Source organism: Clarias gariepinus, chromosome 19 (genome assembly GCF_024256425.1).
Source record: "Clarias gariepinus isolate MV-2021 ecotype Netherlands chromosome 19, CGAR_prim_01v2, whole genome shotgun sequence".
Lineage (NCBI taxonomy): Eukaryota > Metazoa > Chordata > Actinopteri > Siluriformes > Clariidae > Clarias > Clarias gariepinus.
Genome location: NC_071118.1, coordinates 2447509 through 2473119, shown reverse-complemented (window position 1 = coordinate 2473119; position 25611 = coordinate 2447509). Strand labels below are relative to the sequence as shown.

At 37.3% G+C, this 25611-nt stretch overlaps 2 protein-coding genes across 5 annotated transcripts in view; both read right to left on the bottom strand.

Moving 5' to 3' along the window:
- Positions 1-2116: 2116 nt before the first annotated feature.
- Positions 2117-25611, bottom strand: part of LOC128507330 (mitochondrial fission factor homolog B) — a 232928-nt gene continuing 209433 nt past the window's right edge. The window contains exons 2-8 of one of the 4 annotated variants that reach the window (XM_053478119.1): positions 10193-10401; positions 8385-8509; positions 8028-8113; positions 4347-4532; positions 3895-3960; positions 3587-3665; positions 2117-2795 (exon numbers count right to left, since the gene is read on the bottom strand). In XM_053478119.1, the coding sequence (XP_053334094.1) occupies positions 2664-2795; positions 3587-3665; positions 3895-3960; positions 4347-4532; positions 8028-8113; positions 8385-8509; positions 10193-10385 (867 nt within the window). In that variant the 5' untranslated portion in view covers positions 10386-10401 and the 3' untranslated portion in view covers positions 2117-2663. Of the gene's footprint in view, positions 2796-3586; positions 3666-3894; positions 3961-4346; positions 4924-8027; positions 8114-8384; positions 8510-10192; positions 10402-25611 lie in introns of those variants that run through there. The other 3 variants (XM_053478120.1, XM_053478121.1, XM_053478122.1) reach the window with 3 other exon arrangements.
- Positions 12835-25220, bottom strand: LOC128507332 (transmembrane gamma-carboxyglutamic acid protein 3). The gene is made up of 4 exons (XM_053478126.1): positions 25174-25220; positions 22496-22536; positions 21128-21288; positions 12835-20080 (listed from the first exon to the last, which is right to left on the bottom strand). The coding sequence occupies exons 2-4, from the start codon at positions 22503-22505 to the stop codon at positions 19529-19531; spliced, it is 723 nt and encodes a 240-aa protein (XP_053334101.1). The 5' UTR covers positions 22506-22536; positions 25174-25220; the 3' UTR covers positions 12835-19528.

The window sequence follows — 25611 nt, the reverse complement described above, 5'->3', positions numbered from 1 at the left end:
ACGTTCTCCTTTAACGAGAATATACAGAATCATTCCAGATCCGTTGTACTAACCACTGTCACAATGTTTCTTGTACATTTAACCATATCCAGTCTTTCTGTACAACACCTCTAGCTATGCTTTTTGCACGGACAATGGACCCAAGAGCTTCTCATTGGAGGTTTGGGTGGGATCTGAGGCGGCCGCCATTTTAGCAGAGCATGTTCAGTTAGCAAAAAAAAAAAAAAAAGGCGAGATCAGAACCGGTGTCGTATTTTGGGACGAACGTGAGACTTGGACGACGTCCCTGGTGTGAAACACCCCTCCAGCATCCCTGTGGTAAATGATGTAACCTTCTAATTAGCTGCTAGCACTTTAAACGTCGGCGGTCCCCATGAAAACGTTTAGGTTCTGATGGTCCCACCTGAAGTTCAGTCGTCGCTCTGTTCGTCTTGATGGTCCTGCTACTTTTGTTACTGAAAACGAAACGAGAATGTGTTGCAGTCCAGCTCAGGACAATCAAAAAAAGTTTTCTCTTGATGTACAGTATCTCCCACTTAGGGAGAGTAAAAAATAGTTTTTTTCCATCCTCCAAGTGAGGAGCGTCTTCTTCCAATTCCTGAGTATTTTCTTTCCCCCCAAAAAAGTGTGTACCCAAGTTGCTGCTTGACAACATTTATTACTGTACAGTCAATGGTTTATAATTGAATTAAATTGTTATTTTCTTTAATCAAATACTTTGGTTTCCAAAGTAAACTTCATCTCATAGTGTTTCATCATTTGCAGTTCTGACCTTTTTATTATTTGGTTTATACTCCACAACATGTTCCAAATAACATCTTACATTTTGTTTTCCTTAAAAAAAATTAATTTAATGTTTTTGTTTTTTCCAATAAATAACTATACTGAGCAACCAGGTGGTGGTGTGTTCTGTTGGAAACATACACTGCGTAAAAAAAAGATCTGATAATGAAAAAAAAAATCCTAACACTATCTTCTTTTTCAGTAAAAAAAAATGATCAGCTAAAACACAAAAGTTCATGCATTACAGATATAAAAGCATAAGTGCATAATTAAAGTGTCAGAATTATTCCTTTAAAACCCTACAGCGTATCTTGGTTAGTAGGAAGTGTTACGAGTTGAAATGATCTATTCTGACCACTCAGCATTCTATTGTACCAGTCAATGGTTTGGACACAAGTGTTTAAATTGAGATTAATGCATATTTTGGATGTCTTCAGCATAGAAAGAAATAAAAATCAGGAAAGACATGTAGTTAGAAGGTGTGTCCAAACTTTTTACTGGTTTTATATATTTATAAATCTACACTAGAATATCACAGTGTCATGGTTAAAAAAAATTAATTGTGCATCAATGTCTCTCAGCACTGATGCACATCCTTTCCCAGCATGCACTTCACCTGATTTAACTAATCAGCTAATTAACAATCAGGTGTGATAGGGCAGGGGGTCGTCCAAGATCAGAGTTGATACTTACTGCTATAAATTGTTGTTCTGTCTTTGAAAGACATTTATAAATTTTTTAAAATATTATTTTTATTTACAACTGTCAGGATTTCTCACGCCGCAAGAAAGCGTAGTGGTGAAAAAAGGTGATCTGAGCCAAGAAAAAAAAAAACTGAGAACAAGTAACAATCAATATAACATCAGTAACCTAGCGTGATTCATCCTGAGTAATGGTGTTTCTTGTCGTATTATGATTTACAGTACTGTGCAAAAGTCTTGACCCTTTAATTTATTTGTATTGGATTAAATTACAGAAACAACTAGAACAATCATTTTACTGATGTGACATGCTGCAAAGTGTATAAAAATACAATGAAAACAATTGCTTGCTTATGTAACAACCTCAGCAGCGACCTCATTTCCCTACTTGTCTGTTCTGACCACTCAGCATTTAGCATCAGCGGTATATTAATTATTGGCCTGATCGTCTGTCATCATCTGCACCTGTTTCTCACTGCCTTAAGTTTGATGTTTTTATGCTTGAATGATTCATAGGTGGAATTTCCAGGAATTTTCTTCAGAGTTAATAAACTAATTATCTATATAAGTCACTGAGTGGTTTAACAAACAAAAACATTCCTCTGAAACTGCTCAGGTACAGGGACTCAGGAAGCCTGGAGAACTTTTCCTCAAGACTTACATTAAAAATATAAGTAGGTCTGACTCTTTGAAAGCAAAATATGGAGAAATGATGGAGTGAAGACTTTTGCACAGTACTATAAATCAAGCTTAAATGAAGAAAAGCTGTGGCAATGTTTTCAGGGCGTCTTGGGTGTCAAAAATAATGAAAACCAACTGAAGGTTGAATGAAATTATAGTAAAATATCTGATGTGATCAGCTGTGCTTTGTGTTCCCAGTCAGAATCTCCCAAAACCATCTAAATAAACAAAATAAACTAAAGCACTCAGAATTACAGCGGGACACACTGCTCCTGAGCGTCCCACTGGTTATGAGAGAAAAAAAAACATCTTAACTCGACAAACACTTCCGCTCCCACTCTCATCTCAGTGGTGTGGTGGGAATAACCGCAACCTTCCTCTGGTTCCTTCATCCCGATTCGGGTCACAGTGAGCTTCCACCCTGAGTGGTGTTATTAAGTGCACAGTTAATTAGCAGCATGAGCGAACAGAACTGATCTCCCAGAAGGCTTCGCGGGTTTATTTGCGAATCCAGAGCCAGCCGTTGATCACACAGGCAGAAAGAAGCAGGGAGAGGAGCAGGACTTCGCTCTGTCTGCGGTCGGCGTTCTGTTTCTCCAGACTTGTTATCCGCCTGTTCATCTTCATCATCTGTGAGAACAAAGTAAGAGAAAAGACTTTAAGAGATTTTTAAGGCATGTGACCGGAGTGAGTTCATTCTCTGGCTGCTGCCGCTGTTAAATCGTGATCGGGTGGACTCTGGCACCCTCTTTTGGTGGTTGTGCATATCATATGATCAGAATTTAAACCCGCTACTAATTTTGCCTGGAGTTCTATAAGGGAATATTTTTACAAGGTAAATGATGACACCTCTTTGTGTTTAACCTGCCATTAAATTGTTGATGTTTATTCCTCTATTTCCTTGCCAGTTTGTTCACCTGCCAATTTGCCACCCACTAGCCAGCACTTTTCATATCATGACAGATTCAATGATATCAGGTCTCAACATAAAATTCCCTCGATTCGAAAGGTATATTATATACATGCATGTGCCCACTGTCTTTCTGGTGCACCCGGGTGGCGATGGCACAGGATGCTAGGGCTTATCGTTGCTTGCAACTATATCTGTACTTGTATTATGAGAATGAAAACAAAACACAACAAAGATGGTGCACCCGGGTGGCGATGGCACAGGATGCTAGGGCTTATCGTTGCTTGCAACTATATCTGTACTTGTATTATGAGAATGAAAACAAAACACAACAAAGAAAAGTTAATCTTACATGACAGCGCTATTCTGTTAGCCTTATGAACTCATCATAAACTTTGGAATACATCAACTGGAAATGAAAAGCACCTCACACTTTCCTCATAATGTGCAAATAATATGCAGCACAACAGATCATGTCCATTATTAAATTTTTGAATTTTTTTAGACCAACCTGTCTGCGGAGCACCATTAATTCCACTGTAGTTCCGCTCTCCTCCTCAGGATTGCGCCAGAACTCCTGTGTTGTGCTACTGGATGAGCAAAGGACAGTAGATTTTAGCTCAGATCAAAACTTCACTACATACTACACACATTTAATAAATAAATAAATAAAAAACATGACAAGCATAAAAAAGAAAAAGAAAAACAAGCTTAGAGGTCACTTAAACTGTCCCGACATATAAATCCATTCTGATCGTCAAGGAAAAAAAAAACAAACAAAAAAAAACAATCAACTAACAGAACAAACATCTCGATCACCTTTTCAAGGCTTGATCAGCGCGATCCTCAACCGGCTGAGGTGAAGGTTTTTCTGGGAAACCGAACCTTCAGACAGAAGGAAGACACCAACAGGACCCACAAAAAATGGGCTGATATTCAACTCACAGCAAACTCAAAAAAAATTTTTTTTAAAGATCACACTCTTTACGAGCAAAGCAGAGAGTTAGCGCTCTACATTACAGTATGTATGTTAGTGGAATTAGTAGAGAAAACTGAAGCAAACAGGAACTTTGCAAAGAATCCAAAATCAGACGAACCAAGTCAGAGGTCTCAGTGTTTGTTAGTAGGGAGCGAGGCCACAACCGGAAAGAAGTAAAATTTTTCAACACAATAATGCTGCAACTATCCAAGCCAAGCTCAAAAATTTAAATTCAATAAAATCTGATGAAATGTCTAAGTAGTAAGCGAGGCAGCAGGTGGAGGCGTGTCACCTGGAGGAGTATTTTTGAGCGACGGTCTGGAGGATTCTGTTTGAGGCCTGCTTGCCCAGCTTCCTGGCGACCTGCAGGACGCTCTGGGGTGAAAGGAGGACGGGGGTAATAGCACTGAGCCCCTGGGGGAGTGCGGGCAGGGGTGAGTCTTTGGGGACAGGAGGCATCGTCCCGGCACTGTGGCCACTGAGAGCCGACCGACAGCGATGTGCCAAGGACATGACAGACACACACACACACACACACACACAAAGTATTACCTGTATTACACAATTAATATACTTAAAGGCACCTACAGCAACCCTGATTTTGAGCATTTTTTTAACTGAATGAATTAAGGTTATGATTTTCTTTTTTAGATTAACTGAACAGAATATCAAACATAATTTTAATGTGGAGGCTCAACCCGGCGCTGAACTGAAACTTAGCTGAAGGAATAAACCAAGGAAGCAGTATATCAAGGAGACAGACAGACAGACATACTGTATGGCCTCAGATTTGAGCATTTTTTCCTCTAAATTTACATTTACTAGCATTAAGCAAGTCTGAACTGAAGATTATACTAAAGTATACATTTTAATAATTTAATACTAGCCGTGCCCATGCCTTTATTCACGTGGAATTTAATTGCACACTCATGAGCGTGTTAAAAAAAAAAAAAAATAATAATATATATATATATATATATATATATATATATATATATATATATATATATATACACACACATACATACAGCACCATCTGTAAAATTTTGGAACGAACTACAAATTGTACGCCTTACTGTGAAGTGCGAGGAATAAAGGTGTAAGATTGCGTTTATTAAGTAGATTTCAATCAATTGCACACTCATAAGCGCGTATTTAAAAAATGTACAGCGCCATCTGGTGAATTTTGAGATGAACTAATGATTTTCTTTAAATAGTTTTTTTATGATATAAAGGCATTTTCCATTTAAATTTCAAAGTAGCACATATCTTCTTTTTCCGTGGGCTAATTGCAATGATACAAAGCCTATATGTTACCACAAGCTCGGCCAAATACACCTGTAATTAAAATTCGTTCAGTAGTTTTGGCATCTTCTTCTTTGTCTTTCAACTGTTCCCTTTCAGGGGTCGCCACAGTGAATCATTTGCCTCCATCTAACCCTATCCTCTGCATCCTCTTCTCTCACACCAACTAACTTCATGTGCTCTCTCACTGCATCCATAAATCTCCTCTTTGGTCTTCCACTAAACCTCCTGCCTGGCAGTTCCAACCTCAGCATCCTTCTACCAATATATTCACAATCTCTCCTCTGAACATATCCAAACCACCTCAGTCTGGCCTCTCTGACTTTATCTCCAAAACATCTAACGTGGGTTGTCCCTCTAATAAACTCATTCTTGATCCTATCCATCCTTGTCGCTCCCAAAGAGAACCTCAACATCTTCAGCTCTGCTACCTCCAACTCTGTCTCCTGTCTTTTCTTCAGCGCCACTGTCTCTAAGCCGTAGAGCATTGCTGGTCTCACCACTGTCCTGTACACCTTTTCTTTTATCCTCGCTGATACTCTTTTATCGCACAACACACCTGACACTTTTCTCCACATGATGCGTGTAAAAAAAAAATTCAATTTAATTTTATTTGTATAGCACTTTTAACAATTGACATTTTTTGACAATCACACAGGACGCTGTGCTGCCTGCTGATGTGAGCAGTTTGATTACCTGCAGCACTACAGAGAAACTGCATCATATGACCACCTCAAAAGCAAGCATATATAAATTTTAAAAATTATTTTAGGAAAAAAAAAAAGTTTAAAAAAAGAGTCGCGATGCCTGAAATGCCACACAAAAGGATCGATATAGATGATCAAATAGAATATTTCCTCATCTCTAGTAACCATCAATATTTTTTCTTATGAACATCCTTCATATTTACTTTTTAAATCCAGATGGTCCAGAAAATTTCATGCCATTTAGCTCAGCATACCTAGTAAAAGATAAGCTGCATAGCAACAGGCTAGGAATTGCATTACCCTCCCTATTTAAGCACCCTAAATTATTGGTGGATATAAAGAGCTTTACCTCCCTACTTAGTGCACTAGATGTTAATTCGAAACAGTGATGCAGACTAGAGAGCTTTATTTATTCAGCTGTATTGTTCGAGAATTGCTCGGGAATCATCATACGTGGAACGTATAGGGAGCATATAGGGAACGTTTCCAGTCAAACAGTGGCAAACTGGATGACTCTGGATAATTGGATTTCAAAAAAATGATTTTATAAATATATCGTTTTAATATTTCGTTTTGTTTTTTTTCCAGATTTTGTTACACTTCAAAACAACCATTTAACCACCTCAAATGCAGACAATCATTTTTTAATAAATTTTTTTTTTTTTAGGATACATAAATTGCTGCTCAAAAAGGGAGCCTATTCCAGGAAATTTAGGGCATGAGGTGGGGGTACACCCTGGACAGGGTGCCTATCTGTTGCAGGGCATGAAATTTTATACTCATATATATGTATGTAATGTGAAGTTTTTAGGCTCTGAAATTTTATACTGTAATTTTTTTAACATTTTAAAAATTTTATTTCATTAAACGTATAACATCCTGCATAATGCTGTAGTTTAATAGTACAGTTTTCTCCCTTTGTATTACAACAATTACAGTCTAGGTATTCTCTCTCTAAATGTCAAGATTTTCTATTTCATCAAGTTATCAAAATTATTAATGAGAAATAAATAAAAAATAGTGAATAAAAATAACAACGCTGCAGTATATTATGAGTTTTTTGCGCTGACAATTTTTATTACAAATTCAGCATTCAGGAATAACTGTTTTCCAAAATCTGTTGATTTTTAGCTGTTTAACTGATTCTTTACAAATTCCCTGTTTTTGTTTTAATATTTCATGAAGTCAAGCTTGTTCAAGTTACATAATTCTGCCAAAAATTTAACCGAAGGACCTTGATCCCGGTCATGTGTCTTATAGAATTTCCTACCACGAATAAACACTTGAAGACCTTATTATTTATTTAATTAGTATTATTATTCTCTGGTCAAATTAGTCATGCTTAATCTCTGTAGTTTTCCATAAATGAAGGCCACTAAACCCCTGAAACTGGATTATGCATGAAAGCATTATGCATACCCTCTGCTGGTAGCTTTCTTAAATGACAGAAATTCAGCAACGTGGGCACGACTTTGGTCCTTGATCGCTCGCAAAATATGTGAGCGGTTTAATGAAATCTTGAATGTTTTTGGACGCAGCCCTGCTGTACCATCTTGCTTGGTCCTGTGCTCTTACACCAAGCAGGCAGGCGCAGGAGAAAAAAAGATAGTTTATAAAAAGGACTAAAGATAACTACTTGCCTTTTTAAGAAAAAAAAAAAAACAATAGGCAAATCTGTGAGCATTTTATTCACCATCAGGATCCATTCTCGTGCTGTTCTCAGTGTATGTGACCTTTGAACTCTTCATGAGTTTTCAGCAGGTCTTTTGGTCTGATGTTGAACTCTAAGCGAACCGGGACTTTATACAAGTGAAACCAAAAACTAGTGTACTACTGAGAACTGAAATACAAGTGTGAACACACCTTAATACACTTGTATTACAAAGCAACAACACATCAAAGAAACAAAATTCATAAAAGAACAAAACAAGTTAGAACATAACCATATTCCTTTTACTCACGCTGAAGGCCCGTGTTTGGAGCGCCCTGGCGTCCCAGATAGGGTCCTACCGAAAGTCTGGTCACTATACGACCTCCGTAGTGGACTCTGTAAACCGCAGGGCAAACCGTTAAAGCTTTTTACAGTGGCTGTAGCCTACGCTTGATCGACTACAAACACGAAGACAAGAACATCATCTTACAGGGCAACACTGCTGGAATACAATGGATAAAGGAATAAACGGATGATAGCAAGCAAATACAGTCCGTAAGGCTTATCAGCCATAAAAACACTTGCTCATTGTTTCTACACATTCCTTACCGCTAAATCACAAAGGATTTGTTATCTGAATGGTTTCATGCGCACAAGGCCAGTTTACCTGAATGAGCCCTCGTGAGGTCGCGTCCCCGTCCCAAGGTTCCTGCCGCAGGTTCCGCTTGGAAAACGCATGACCTCTGGGAACGTGTTGGGAGAAGTGCGGCCGTGGACTTAGGTCAGGAGCGTCTGTCAGATTTAAAGGTATATAGATACCAGGATTTATGGATGAACCAATAGGAGTGATATGTGATAACACAATAAAGTGTTATACAGAACAGAGCTGAGAGTGTCAAAAAGACCTGAGCAGGTCTATATATAACAGGTACAGTTTATTTAAATTATAGTTCATATCATGCACTTTATGAATAAAAGTAAAATTTATTCCCTATAAAACTCCTATTCTCAGAATTACCAACGGCAACTACGAAATATGCGAAAATATTAATAATAATATCCATACTAGTAAACTTAAAAAAAAAAAAAAAAGCTTCAAAATATACGCATTAAAGATCACCTAATATGATATTAAAGTCACATTTCAGAGTTCTCTGCCTCGCTGATTTTTTCTCAGAACCAAACTAATAATTGTTTGCGGAAAGAAAAATTTGCTTGGGACGGTGAATTATTACCATATTTACCTACAGGACTTACACCAAAGAAAATAACAGCACATACCAAAGAAAACACGTTTACATGAATTACAGTACGTATAGGGGTAACATCTGTATTTTACATCCTAGTACTGCGGGAGACACAGCAGTACAGTACTGTACAGTATACAGGTTTACCTTTACATTTTTACTTGTAAAAAGATTTGCCCTAGGAGAAGAAGCAGATCTGGGGGACTCATGGACGTAGAGTATTATGGTGAACTGGTATGTTTAGATGCTGTCTTCCCCATGCTCATTGATCACTCAGGTTTGTTGACGGTGAAGTGACTGGTCGCTTCACATCTCAGGGAGCCCGCATGTCTGTGTTTCCTTCTGGCTCTCCCTTTAAGTTATAGTGTCATAGTTAGTCCTGCCGGAGTCCGTGCTTGCACTCTGCACTAAATATACATTCACCTTATACATTGTTTGACTGTGACCATATCTAACTGCCATCTCTCCTTCTCTTCTGCTCTTTCGTCTTCTCTCTTCTATCTCTCTTTTCCTCTACCTGTCTCTCTGTCGAGCTATACATGTCTCTCCTGAGCTGCCAGTGATCCAGACCCACTCTGCCCCCTGGAGCTGTCTATGACTAGTCCTGGTGTCCTGCTTCTGGTTGGAGATCTCGTTGCATGGATGCCATTTTAACTTAAACACATCTTCTGTTATATTGAACTTTCAGTCTCACACAGTATGATGCAGATCAATACCTGCTATCCGTTCACCCAGATAAGAATGGGTTCCCTGTTGAGTCTGAAATTTATATATTTTTTATCGGTAATGTATTAAGCGGAGTTTGACATGAAATTAAAGTGCTTTGGGAGCATATTTATGGTTTAAACTATAAAAAAAAAGCCTTTTTTTTAACCACATCCAAAATTCACAATCACAATTAGCGGGTACTCTGGGAATGCAACCTCTGTGTTTTACACTGTGTTTTTTTCCAGATTTTGGTCATTTTAATCCGACTTTGCAAACAGGTGATGCTGTGCTGGCTGCTGATGTGTGAATAGATGTGAGCGTCATGTAAGATTATAAAGCAACAACATTTTACAACCTTATGTGCAACTATAGTGAAAAGAATTTAAAAAATGAAGCATCACAATACACAACCCAATCGATTTTCACCTTCATCTCTAATATGCAATTAAAAGGTTTGAAGTCTGGTCCCTTTTAAAGTTAACGATCTGCCAACTGTGATAACGTGTTGCTGTTTCCTCACCTGTTAACGCCAGTCTGTCAGGGACATGCATGCTGAAAGCAGCAGGCAGATCTTCAGCTCTGGCTTTTAGATCCTCCACGGCCGACTGAGTGACCTGGAGCCGCTCCGGAACCCGCATCCTTTCGCTGATCACGGCTGTGAAGATCGGATCTCGAAGCGGAGAGCCATCAACCAAGTACATTGGAGCCGTCATCACCGGCACACGACCTGAGGAATCGGTACGGTTTACATAGCAGCTTGGTCGTAGTTTATCCGTAACATGCCTTGAAATCACTCTTTTTGGATAGAAAATGTTTATCGTGTAAAATTACAGCACGACAGGACTATAAACTCTAACCACTAAATATTAAGGTGGAGCCTTCATGAAGCTGCATCTTTGTAAAGTAAATAATTAGGCACACCTGTAGGTTTTTCAACATTATTTAAATGCCTTCAGGACCGATGGATTTTCAGGTTAAGCAACAATGTTTTTGTCCTATAAATTTCAGAGAATAAACAACACTAAACTTTACTATTAAAACATTCACTGTATTTTGTATGATGTATGATTTCAGTATGATGTCATTCTGTAATTAAGGAAAATGTAATCATTTGTTATTTTAATAAGTGTGAGAGGGCAGAAAAATTTATACTCACTTCAACATGAAAAATGTATGCACAAAAAAATTACGGTCACATGATAGCATCAACAATGGTGCGACTACAGGTTTCGTTAGGGAAAACTTAATACTACACATTGATGCCATAATTCAAGTAAAAAAAAAAAAAGGGGCATAAATAACAATGAATGAAGTGATGAAGTGTGTGAACATTGTGCGGGCCCCTCTGTGTGTGTGTGTGTGTGTGTGTGTGTGTAAACCAAAATACTTTTTTGTGCCTCTGTATGATGTTATATTTGGGCCCATTTTTCTTTTGCATGCACACACATTCTTTTTCACTGTCTCACATTTATGCTCTTGCTTTGTAAAGCAACAAAAACCCTGTGTACAGTGCTGAAGCTCCGCCCACTCTAACAAAAGAAACAGGGCACATAATATCTATGTACTAGACCTCATACTGTAGCCCAATTATATATGCACTTACTTTGTTTCCTTACATTCTAACATTAAAAAGTATCCCTATTATTATTTGTCATTCAACAGTTTGTTACATTTTTTAAAGTTCCATAAGTAATATTAAAATTTCTCAAAAAATTGGATTTGTCTCTTTTTATGGCAATCCAAAAATTATCCTAAAAATTCACCCAGCAGAAATTGTGATAGAATCCAAATTGAGTTTTGTTACTCGTTGAACTACGAATATACATCATAAATATTAATCTGTATATCTAATTATTGCATTTATCTATCTGTTTATATCTATAATATAATATTTATTAGTGAAACATTTGTAAACTCAAAAGCATTCCAGTCCCCAAAATGACCAGATCATAAATAAAGCAGTCTAATATCGTGACACTTTTTAAAAGTGATAAAAATTAATAAGGTAATCAATTAATTAATTAATAAATAGCTTCAGAAATTACAGAAGCTTTAGCAAACAGGTCGTTGTAAATATATATATATATATATATATATATATATATATATAAAAACTTTCATAATTCTAACTATTTATATTGCACTTTACAGACTAATTCCTAACTAATGCAACCTTTGGACTAAATATGAATACCTAAAATAATTTCCAATAACCTCCACACCATCACAGTGTTGTTCCAATACTACAGCCTAAGTTAGTTATGAAACCTGTTGCTTGTCCGACTAAAAACTCCCTACAAATGCAATGTTTAAACGAATTATTTCAGCAGATTGGAACAATAAATGAGGAAATGTGTGTTGTGTCTATAACATAAAGTCCAGTTATACAGAAAAGTAGTGAGATATAATCTATAATGCAGCTAGCTATGAACTAGATAAGAGCTTTTAAGCGTTGTGCTAGGCAGCGATAATTAGCAAAGTAGGACGTCATATTTTTAAGGGAAAAAAACAACTTTAAAACACATCAGTCCATGTATTATATATTACATCTATAATGTATTCGAAAATATTTCGATGAATTAGCTAAGCTAGCCTGCTATGAAGGACAGACTGACACTTGCTAGCTGTAGCGTCACCGTGCTAGCGGTGTTAGCATCATATAACGCCTTCCCTGAATTTCACACAAACTTTACCACAAATTTTACCACAAAACCAACTAATTTCCTCAAAATATTTCACAAACCTCAAGTGTTACCGCGAATGATGATGACCTCACGTGATAAACAAGGCTGACACGACCAGCAAACGACTCGCTCTCGACGAACTGAACCGACTCGTTCGTTCGGATGACAGATAATACACGTCATAGTTTGGATTCTAAATTATAAATCCTATAAAAACAAATGTATATTCCTAACTAAAACAAAATTCACATTTTTTGGTGTTAATCTGTGTTTAAATTACACTTTCGATTCGATTAATTAAATTTACCTTCGAAAGAGTCGTTCTGTCTAAACGACTCTTCTTAGACGAATCAAGAACGAAAACGATTCTTAATCAAACAATGCAAAAGAAACAATCAAATGATAAATTTTGAGGTAACAAAAACAGCAATCTGTGAACCCTTTTCTTTTTAAGATTAAGTGGAACAAAAAAAATAAGTACAACTTTATAATTCACTTGTTTAATAATTCACAAAAGATATAGTCAGTGCTTTAACAGTAATTCAATTTTGGCACTTAGAACACATCTTTATGTCAGAGTACACAATAGAATGGGAGTAAATTCATTGTTTAATAATAATAATAATAATAATAATAATAATAATTTAAAATAAAAATACAAATGTATTTACAACCTCAACCCCTGGTTATCTGTGCATGTGGAGTCCACTGATTATTCCACTTTCAAATTAATTAAGGTTCAGGATTTATTAAAAAAAGAAATTAAACATACAACTTTTTCACTGAATTCCAGAATAATCAGGTCAATCAGCTAAGACATGTTTACTTTAATTACCTCAGCTCAATGTAGTTCTACAAGCTTGTGTAACAATTAGCATCAAACTGAATAGCAAAACTTCCACAAAATTAGCAAAATGTGTTTCGATCCATAGAAAACAAAATATCATCAGCTATAAAAGAGATAAAAGTACATAATAGATAACATGTGACAGAAATCGTGTGACGGCGATCTTTAACCCAAACTTAAACCAAGTAAAACATTTTATTTGTTGTGAAAACTTGTGAAATTAAAGATTATTAGGCAAAAATGATGCTCTGCTAAGTGATCAGTTAATGTTAGAATCTAGTGTTCCTTCGTTAGCCTTAAAGCTCAACAGAATGGCTAAAACATATTTTTAAAAACTCACAGTTGATCAACTATTTTTTGGTCGAGTATAATATGTGATTCTTGCATGAAGCACGACTTTGTAAAGCAAAACTTTTGTAAATTTTTTGAAACTTGTAAATCACCTCATTAAGGAAACCTTTTGTAATACTAAAGCAGAGATTGAATATTTCAGAACGTCTAGCAGTTGGGTCACAGCTATGGGTGTTCACAATCCACTACACACTGTGCTCTACAACAAACATACTTGAAAAAGTGTGAATGGAGTAATCTGAAATACAAGTGCTTTGCATTATTTTTCAAGCTTCTTAACTGTACAGCATTTACGACCAGACTGACATACTGTACACATGAACATATTTCTTACAGCTTGGGTTACATGATCATGATATCTGTTTTTACACCAGCGTGACTTTGGAAGCTCTATAAAGATGTAAACTTGAGTAAAATATACATCATTTTGGCAGGAGTGGTGGGGCTGACAAAGCACATGACATGAAAATCATCTTCATTTTCTGTTTCTTTGGCCAGATCATATCATATCGTATAATATAACATATCATATAATATATATATATCCCAAACGCTCTATATGGGTATGAATAAGATAACAATATAAAAAAAATTAAAAGGTGTATATATTTTTTATATGCACAAATGGCTGGCGGCCATTTTGATAGAAACTTTGTCATTCATGCAGTTATCCAGGCAGCTAATCATGTTCCAGAAGCACAAGGAGTTCATGAACAGTAAACAATTAGAAAAAAAAAAAAAAAGACAACAATGGCAGTTACAGCTTTCCAGGAGATGATTTTCATCTCACCATGTTTGTAAAGAATGGTTATGAAAGTTATTATATGACCTTTCAGTCAGCTCTAAATCAAAATCTGCCAATCAGCAGAAATTGTAAACATCCTAGATACAGTGGTGTAAAAAAGAAATTCCAAAAGATCAGCAGTTTACTGAAGGTCTCAATGAGAAATTCTATATTTGTACACCACTGCTACTTGATTGGCTGATAGCTGGATAACTCTAAGATGAAACAACATTTCTATTAAAGTCAAGTAATAGGCCAGTGAGTTTACCCGAGTGAATATGTTAAAAATGGTAGGTTTATGTAAAACGGAAAAGATAAAAATAAGCCAGGAGATATACGTTTCACTTGTTTTATACACTTTCACACAAACATGGACTGATAATTGTTCATATGACAAACAGGTTTTACAACAACAAATACTGTATCATCAGAGCTCATTGATAAAAAAAAAGTGAAGAAATAGGTGTAACCAGTACATGAACATAAAATATATTGTATATCTAAAACTGTAGTAAAAAGCTAGACATTTTTTTTCTTAAAAAAAAAGTAAGACATGTAAGGTTTGAACGAAATTTAAAAAAAAATGCAATATATGTCATGTTAATGCATGAAAATAGAAAGTGGCAAGTGTGACAGAGTTATCAGAAGAATTCTGGCATATTCTCCAGCATGCTCAGTAAAACACAACAGCTGTTTTACTTATATAACCTCACAAATCTTTATCTAACACTACTGATTATTTCAAGCAAAAGGTTTACACACCGGACCTTTATAAACATTTCTGCTATGGATTTTTTAAAAAGCCGCTTTTCTCAAAACATTTTGTATGTAACACATTTGCACAAAACTGGAAGTAAAACAGATGTTAGGTTTTACTGAGCATGCTGGAGAATATGGTTGGATAGTTCGGGTAACTGTCACACTCGCTACCTTTTATTTTTATGCAAAACCCATGGCGACCAACATTAAGTTTTTTCTGTTGTCGTTTTTATCTGAAAACCGGTCTGTCATGTAATATGTTGCTTTCTTTAAATGCATGTGAAAACTCATCTTTAATGTCATTTATTTATTTATTATTTTTAAGTTGGAACTAGTAATTTTAGTAGTAAAGATAATATGCCCAAGACATCACAGGTACTCACTGTACTGTCTCTCTCTCTCTCTCATTAGAAGCTGGCAAAAGTATCTGAATATGAACGTCATGTCTTTAAATTCTATACAGATCACTTCAACTATGACATATTTAATAAATGTTAATGTTTCTAAACCTTACATTTATTAACATAAAAACTTACTGGTTATGGGTTTGAGATGCAAATTATATGTATGTAAATATATATGTATAAATCTCAAAGGTTTTAGTTATACTTAGTATATTAGTATATTTAGTATACATAATTCATGATCAAACACCTTTTCAGCATCCAAGCTTCACATATCCGCCCTTTCACTCATCAAACTTTGTCAAGCTCACTCGTCAAGAGCAAAAATCACAAACTGATCTTGGATCAGACTTTCCACACATCAATACGCTCAACACAATCACTAGGGCTTGGTGTAAAATTTCACTCAATCAGAGTTTCAGTCCGTGTAGAAACTTGTGTGAAACAACTGGATGTTTAATTGAATACCGAACAGGTTTCATGAAGTTTCATGATCAACACATCTTCTGTGCTCAAAGAATGAGAAAACTTCACAGTCTGTATGTCAAATTTTGTTACACACACACATTGCACTTTGTGCATTTAACTCATTTCAGCCACTTTTCTATAATCAGTAGTAAATAGCTTCTTGTTTAGATTTGTAATCTGGATTAGTATCCCATCCCAGATTAAATCCCAGGATAGACCTGTTGTTGGGATCCGAAAACAGAAGGTAAGCAGAAAGCCTGAGCTTAATGGTTCAGTCGATGTTGGGCATTTTTCATTGTGAATTTAGGAAAACAAAAAAAGCTAAATTAAATGTTTAAAATTACATGTTTGTGAATTTTAAGTCAATGAGTATTATTTTTTCAGTTTCATTTATTTTTCGGCATTGCGATTTCCGATGCGATTCACCAGCACGAATGTTTATTGTCTCAAGCAGCTATATTCCTTATAGTATTAAAATCTACTAAAATTATTTAATACATTTCGAAATGACGTGTACCAACTTGTTGGTTGTTTAAATGTCATGTCTGCCTAATCTTCCGCTCTACACTCCAGTCCAATAGGTGGCGATAGCACACCAACCTCACATAAACTCAAAAGAAGAGGATGATCTTGCGAAACATGATTATGCTTTTTGCACGAAAGTTGGGGTAAATTTTTAAGGAATTTGTCAATTTTAGACCACTAAACAATTTGTTGAAGCCCAAACTCTCTCTAGTTTTTTTAACACTTATTTTTTTTAATGGTTTTAATGGTTTTCCAGTTGAATTATATTGCACGTTTAAAAATATCTTGCAGGAAAAAAAAGTTTAATAATTGCATGTCAATAAGTAATCGTGTTAAATAATTGTGATCTTAATACTGGCCGAAAAGATCATTAATATAATTAAAGAACTCCAATACATGCTTGTGTTAAAAAAAAAAATGTAATTAAAAACAAAAAAATAACAATAAAAAAACAAAGTAAGGAGACCCACACACTGTAGCCAAAGCAAAGGAAAAAAAGCATAAAGAATGCTGAACTTGTATTCCTGGGTTGGCTCTTTGTTTGTAATTTTTGTTTAATATTTGAATTCATAATAACTTCTCGACTTTGTTTAAAGAAACAAGTTTTAAAAAATGGGAAAAAAAACAGCAAATATCTTATTTGTTACAAATTATTTTTGCTGCCCTGTTGTATTTGCGCTCGTCCATTTAGAAGAGGGCAGATCATCAGGTCATTTCTCTGAGTTTGCAGCAGTTTGAGATGATGTGATTGTCTCAAGCCGTCATCCTCCTCAGCCTGCAGGCATCATTTATAGTGTGAGCTAGGAGGTGGATGGGAACTGAGGAGTAACCAATTTTGGAAGAAAACGCAGAATGCTGAGAAAAAGAATTAATTTTCAATAATACCAATAAGTTTCTTCGCTTTCAAAATGAAAAATGAAATGCAACGTGCAAAATGCAAAAGCGTAAAAAAGCGTCTGCGAAACGTAAATAAGAGTCAACACTAAGGATTTATTTCTCAAACTCTTTGGATTGGGAGTCCTACTAATACACTCAGCTAAACATGTTAACCTATGTTCTTTTATATTTATATCTGTGCTAAAATAAACTGCCCTTAAACCTGCTACAATCCTCCGTTTCACTTCATAACACACTGTGCACGATCATTAGGTTTGGTACTGGCAGTGAGAAAGTATTTCACATCCGTGCGTCTGTTGTATACTCCAGACTGTAATACACACACAATGATTTCCTGCAAAGGTGGCAGTCGATTGGCTTAAACCTGAGCTGGAAAGAAAAGGACTATTCGGTCGGGCAGTTTAGCGACTCGTTGAGACTCAGAGCCGGGAGGCGTGAATAGTTTTGTGAGGAATGAAACGACGTGAAGACGAGCAGCATTGTACAAAATACTATGGTATAGCACTTGGTGAAGTTGAAAGCAATGGAATACTTTTTTTTCTTTAAAGTTTTTACACAGTTTGTTTAAGCCGTTATAAAAAAGAGTAAGAAAAGCTGTAAACAGTCAGAGAGCAGAGGGAGGGACAAGGGGGAAGAATATTTAGGGATCTGGAATGTTAGGTTATCCAGTAGTTGTGCTATCTGTCTATAGTGTGTTTGAGTTTTGTTTTTGTTTTTTTGACTGGCAGCAGCAGCTCATAACTATACACACTGGTTGGGCAGAGCGACATTAACAGTTACTATCTATCAAAAAATTTCCATAAAAAAACGAACTGTTTTTAGCGTAAAATGAACATGTTTTGTTTTACACTATTTCCCGCTTCAAAATCCAAAATAACCAAAATATTTACACTGATCTGGAGTAAAAACAATGCCCTGGGCAACCCATGTCATTAATTGTTCTCTCAATTGCTCCTTCTTCACTAAAAAAGGTTGATAGAGTGTGCATTGGGGCAGCGTTAATCCCGTCCCAGTGGGCCTTGTTGCAGCTTGTTGCCAAAATGAGGCATTTAGAAATCAGGCAAAAAAAAAAAAGAAGAAAAGAAATAAGTAGTATCTTTAAAGATATTTAAAATACATGTACATGTGGACTTTATAAAGATAGAGATTAGTCAAACAGCTGATTTATACATTGCCGCTCTGCCCTACCTGCCCCAGGAGATGAGCTGCTGCTACAAATTCAGTACGGACATGCAGCGTCTTAGAATTGTGTGTATTTGTGAGCACAGTATTAAGAGTAAGCCCTGGTGAAATCTCTGGCTAGTCAGAGGCGCTGCTTGTCAACAGGAAACTGCTTGTGGCCCCAGGGCTAGAAGGGGCCCCGAGGGCTGGCAAACCCTTTTACTATTCATATGATAATGGTGACGATTGCTGGTTTGTGAGGCTCTCAGCTAATTTTTTTTTCTCCAGAGCGCCGGACATACCATAGAATCACCTCTGCTTCCATTTTACGAACAGTGGCAAATCTTTCTAATGCTGTCACATCTCTTATTATTTGCATATTATTTGAAAGTCACCTACTCGTTTTCCTTTCTGATGCAATAACCCGACTAACGCTATGTCTATATTCGTGAAGCAGTTTAATAAGAACGCCGCCATTGTCATCACTTCCTGGTTACTCCAGTAGCAACGAACATGTGGAATATGTATGGCACGTGAACTTTCCATTAAATGCTAGACTCTCCATTTGGTAAAATAAAAAAATAAAAAGCGCTTGTCCCTTTCTTTTTAGGTTTTTGCGGCTCCAACAAAGCAGCTTGTGTCTGTAAAAACAGCCTGTGTCTGTGTCTTGCTGCATTTAACAAGAGTGGAGGCTTGATTCATTAAAAGCACTGAATGTGGTGAAAGACACTGACGATGACGTGAGGTGTAGCCGTGCTGTGAGCAGCTGGTTGTGGTTCAGTTAGAGTGGAAAAAAAAGAAAAAAAAAATCAACACAGGTGTTCCATCCACGAAAGCAAGCACAACTCCAAGGGAAAAAAAGTACTATTAATGATGACAAAAAAAATAAATGTAGTAGTGCGCCTCGTGTACACCCTTATGAAATTTTGGGTGGATCCAAAACACACTGAGGTTCCTTTCTACATAGCACACTCCCTTACTTTTCTTTAACGATCTCCTCGTACTTGGGTGGCGGGTCGCTGTAAGGGGTTGTGACCTCGTCGCTGCTGCTCTCCAAGTGGCCTGTCACTTCCTCGTAAGACGGAGGAGGTGTGGCCCCCGACAGACGAGACGCCACGGACATAGACGAGTCCTGCACGTAGAGTCCGCGGCTGTTCGGAGGCTGCAACGAGCAGTCCAGGGTCCCTGAGATAACTCCGCCTCTTTCCCTTTCGCCTCCGCTGAGCACCGCGTTGGAGTGCCTCTCGTTGGAGTGCGAGTTGTCCGTATGCGAAGGGGTGTCGCGGTGTACGAGGATTCTGGGAAGGCTGCGCGTGTTGCGGTTGGCCAGGTAGCGGTTCTGCGTGTACGCTGGCCGCCGACGCGTGGCCTTCTGGAGCTGGCAGCGCCAAATTAGGAAGAGTGCGATGATAATGAGAAGGGCCACGCCCAGCAGGGGTACAACCATGTACACGGTGTCGGCACGCCCTGAACGTGTGTCCGCGTTGTTGTTCACGGTGTACAAACTGCGCGTCTTCCAGAACTCCATCTAAGGTTAGAAGACTTCCATCAATGGATCATCATCATAATTAACATAACATTACATAACATACAGAAATATCTTTGGATCTATACACATCACTAATTAAATACTTAATTTCTTCAGATCTCTTCAATCCCGTGATTGTGTAATGGGAATGGAAGAAAAAAAAAAAAACATCATGGAGTAAAAACCACATCCTGCAGTATTTCTGTGCAGTAACAGCGATGCTGGTCTGGTGGGCAAGTTACGCAACACCAAACATCTTCACAGCAGTTCGGTGAGCTCAGCACTGACTCAAATCTAAACTCAGAGGCCTTACACAATCACTTGATCACTTACTGACGGAACAAAGGCTGACTACACAGCTTATAAACAAGGGCAAGTCAAAATTATATACACTGGTTATATTAACACTTCTGTTGGCCGCACTGTCCTATCAGTGCTTTCCGTTTGAGGCTTTTGTCTCTCAAGTCACTGCTCTGCATTAGTTCATTAGTAACTATGATGCGAGCAAAAATTAATGCCCCACTTGTAAAAGAAAGGTGGGGTGTACCGGGTATCTAAACAACTTACAAAAGAGCATAAACAGAAGCGTTTGGATATCTGCAAACAAAATATTTGGACCGATAGTCGAGAGAAGGAGAACGTTTCTGTAATGAAGAGACTCATTACTAGTGATGAGAAAATTCATGAGTTTTCTGATATTCTCGGGGGGCCAGTATTGGAACACTATTAGGAAAATGGTTCATCCATTAACAGTTTTACTTGTGAACTAAGATTCACTTCTGATGAAATAAAGAATGAGCGGTACATTTGTGGCTCGCAGATCAGCCTAAAACATTTTATAATAAGTGATTACGAAAGCTTCGTGACAGATGGACGATGTGTACTGAAAAGCAAGAAGATTCTATCACAAAGTGATGTATTCATCCTTTGTAACAGTTAATTAAAATCAATCCTACAGCCAGAGTGTGGATAATTTTTGACTCACCCTCATGTGATACATCACACAAGCATAACGGTAACGTATTTGAGCTGATAAGAAGCACTCACTGTTTTTTCCTTGTTCTCAAACACCTCATTGGCCTCCTCGAAGCTGCAGCTTTCCTCCACGCACTCCCTCTCGATGTTGCCCTGCCGAAACTCCTCGAGGAACCCATTAGCCCGTGGAAAACGCTTGAGGAGAGAGTTTGCATCCTTCCCATTTAGGAATTCTGTACAAGAAAGCAAAAGATTCTTCTTCTTTTTGAGTTTAAGTGTGGTGGGTGCAATATCGCCACCTACTGGACTGGAGTGAGGAGAGGAAGCTTGGCAGAATCATCAACACAAATTACACAACGTTTCTGTGTTTATTCAATAATTTTAGTAGTTTTTAACGACCTGTAACCAAGATAGCTTTTCAAAACTTATTTTTGTTTTCAGGAATTTCAAATCCTATCAGTTCTGATTAATGGATCATTCCTCATTCAAGGAGACAGCAGCTTGGTCTTGTGACTAAAAATAACCACCCGGGAGCATCGCCAAGATGGCCGCCAAGTGAACAGATTTTACTATAAGAACTTTGCTTACTACGACGGGCCAGATTTTTTTCAGTTTATTTACTCAGCCTGACACACACACCCCACTGTCCTGTCTGTTAAATATGAATCTCTCCATACACGGGGAAAAATAATCACGACAACTTCTGATCCAGCCATGAGAATGATTTTAATACCAGCTTACATTGTCGTATTACAGGCTGTCTGAATAAAAATTATTGCTCAGACATTTCGCTAAAATGTGTGCAGTTTTTTGGAACACACTGTAATAATGTATAATTTGTGTTACATAGTTAGACTTTCTTTTTAAAAAATGATGAAGATTTAAAAATCCACATGAAATAAAATTGTTTAATTCTGTACAGGGATATATTTTCTTCTGAATCTGAAAGTTACATCGTTTAGACGTCGTATCTAAACAAGCCTGTAAGAAGCTAAGCAAGCTAGCATTAGCATACGCGGTCTGTCTGGAAAGTACATTACATCGCGGGATTTCATGTAATTATGTTGTCCTAATTATGCTCCTAGTTTTTGCACTGTCAGACCCTGATGTTTGTCGATTAATGTCCGTACATTATACCGCTATAAATCTAAGTCCAGAATTTTGAGCAAGAACAAAAATATCTGCGATGTAATATTGTCCATAACACCAAAGAACATGAATTTACTACAATTCAGAGGCACTAAGTGAGTGGCTTTATCGTATTGAAACACATACGCACAGAGGTGGAGAACTGAAACTGGATTAAACGTGTTAACTTACCTTTTGAATAATAAAGTAATTGAAAACTGAACAGAACTGTTTTAAATGTGTGAAAGTGTGTGTATGTGTGGGTGTGTGTGAGAGAGAGAATCTTTATCTAGTCTAATGCTAATTACTCACCTGCGGCCATGCTACCACCAACGGACTTAATGCAGGGTATTCTGTGCTGAAGATAAGAAAAAGCTGCGTTAACAGAAGTACACGAGACACACAGTGTCACACTCATTCTGCTTTAAAATTTAAAAAATGAGCTTAAACAAAGCACATTCACTTACTCATGAAGAAAGGGACAAAATTGAGGCTATAAACGGAAACACATATACAGTATCATAGTGCTGTTCCCTGAGTCGGTTTGTAAAGTGACTGAAGCTTAAAACAATCCTGAAAAAAGGGGGAATGTCTCATAAGACCGTCTAAGGGAAAGTTCTGCTCCAGACTGAAAAAAAAATAACAGGAATGTGCTATACATATTTGATGTAGCTACTGATTTCTTTTAGGGTCTGTACAATGTGATGAATTATACACTGTAATACAGAATACACATGTACCCATGACATATATTAGAGAAAAACACAAATATTTATAGAGAGAGCAGACATTTAGTAAAAAAATCTAACCCAAAATCATTGGTTAAATAATGGTGTTTGTGGAACTGTTGTATGAAAGCAATATTACACTTGAGGACGTGCTGTTGTGCTGAATATCAGTATGGCTGTAGCAGTATGCACCTACATGGTTTGTGAGCTGGCATTAAACACATTTTTCCTTCCTACTTTATTAGCTATGGCTGTGTAAACCAGAGGATAAGATTGGCACGTGCTATGCGCACACTGAGATCTCGGAGAAGACCGGCAGCACTTAAGACGTCGCAACAGCTGTCTACTTCCATGCTCAGGCACGTTTGGCTACCGTATCTGATTCAAACCATGTCCGAGACCACCTCTTCAAGTGGACTGAGGTACAATTCCTGAGTACGGAACGATTGTCTTCTGACTGATAAAAAATAAGCCAGACTTTTGGGTCAAGTGTTTTCGGAAACGATCCCTAAGCCCTAATGTGAAAAACGGCCAGAAATCCACCTGATGGCATGGGAGGCAGATTGTTGGTTGTTTGCGTGATTAATCCAGACTACACATCAAACACATCAAAAGTCTGAATTTTAGCCTTTGATTTATGAAATTACTCTGAGGTGGCTGGTGGCTTTAGACTAAAATCAACCTGTGTTCAGCTATAGTGTGGGAAAAAAATCAATTCAGTTATAAATCATAATTCATGAACCGCCACACTGACTCCAAAATGTATTATTTTTTTTACAACTATTTACATCTATACTGTGACCGGTAATCACCTGATCAGCCTCAGATATAAATAATTCTAAAACAAGCGTAGAAGCTTCAGAGTGGTGCAACAAAAAGCAATTATTTTTACGTTTTTACATTCTCAAAAGTCATGTGCGTTAAATCCTGTGCCTCCGATCTACCTTTTTTTTTAACTCTGTGAGCAAATGAGTCTCAAACTTACTCAGTCTCAAAACAGCGCAAGCGCAAATTAGTCGTGTTAGAAGTCCCTACGTGCCCGCGTTAGAAGTTGCACGCACCCGCATCCTGGCAGCCACTCATCCCGCGCTTACTGTCAAGTTGAGCTTTGAGACTTTGGGGGCATCTGAGGCAGTAAGCCGTCTCTGTTTCCTTATTATCCTACAGGAGGGTACACTCTGAACTATTCACACATTTTCATCCCGTGTTGTTGGGAGTAAATCATTTGCTACATTGGTTTAGAAATAACAGACGGAATAAACAGATGACTCTTGCAACTGAAGTTCGTACTGTTTAATTGCTGCGCCTGTTTTTTAATTAAATGAGAAAACGAATGTTATAAGGAACAGGCTACATTTTAATAATAATTAAACCTTTCCTTTTTTAAAAAAGGTTTAAATTGCAACAAAACTGGGGGAAAACATGATATTGAATCTGAATAATTATAAAAATTGTGATACTTAGAATAGAATGGCAATTTTAATTTTAAATTAGCACTGAGGTATTTGGATAATATTGTATCAGGAGGTGACCGGTGATTCCCATCTCTAGTTATAGCCTAAGTGTATTTAAAAAAATATATTATAATAATTTTTAAAAGATAAATGAGCGTTGTTTTTTATATCATGGTTAGATTTGGGTTTAAATCAGCTCCACAGGTCTGGTCTTACACCTCTGACTCCTGAGGGAAGTTCTGATTTATGGGAGCAGCTGTCCGCCTTTTATAAGGAAGCGTGAGTGGGAGGGGGAGTGGGCGGGGCAAGGGTGGTGGTTTCCATAGAAACGGGCAGGGGGAGACGTGCCATTAGCGTCCGCCATTTAAACGTGTTTTATTTCGCTGTTATTGTCACGAATTCGCGATTTTATTCACATTTCAGACTTCGTTCCACAATAAATAAATAAAAACAAGCATTAAAAGACTTAACAGTTTAAAAAAAGACTTTGTAATCTCTCTCTCTTCCTACGGCAGCAAAACGAACATTTATTTTAGTCTTTGATTCAAACCTCACAAACACACACTAAAAGCATTCCTTAATTAAAATAAATAAATAAAAAATAAGCAATACGATATGAATCGAAGCAGCTTGACGTTGAAGAAGCTGAACACTCCTCCTGAAACGTTACAGTTCCAGACAAAGGCTTGCGTTTCTATTGCTTTTAATTCCCTTTAAACACCAAACCCGAGTTTACATCAGGCCGAGTGTGTGTTGTAAAGTGGATTTGTACCTTAACGTGTCCACAGAGTTAGAATAAAGCCCCTACCTTCCTCTCCGTTATCACTGCTGATCCCTTCCATCCCTGTTTCCTCCACATGAGTCACGCAGGACGGATGATTGACGTCTCCGCGGACCAATAGGAATCCAGCGCTTCCTCTGATTGACCAATGGGAACTCTTCTTCATTATTATGGACGCGCAATGTCATGCTTCTGGAATGAAAATAAAATAAATAAGCTGGGGATTGTAGTCTAGGCACGGACAAATTATCTGCCACCCAATGGCAAATAAATGCTTGTTTTAAATTAAACACATGTTTAATTTCTTACTAGTGTTGATACAGGGGAATTAAACTAATTGGTCAAATTATTAAATCCAACACGAGATTAAATGGGGTCTCTTCCTATGCCACACCTTATATTAAAAAAACTACATTTCCCAGCATTCAAGCACAATCAGTCAGATTTATTAGGTCAGTGATGGAG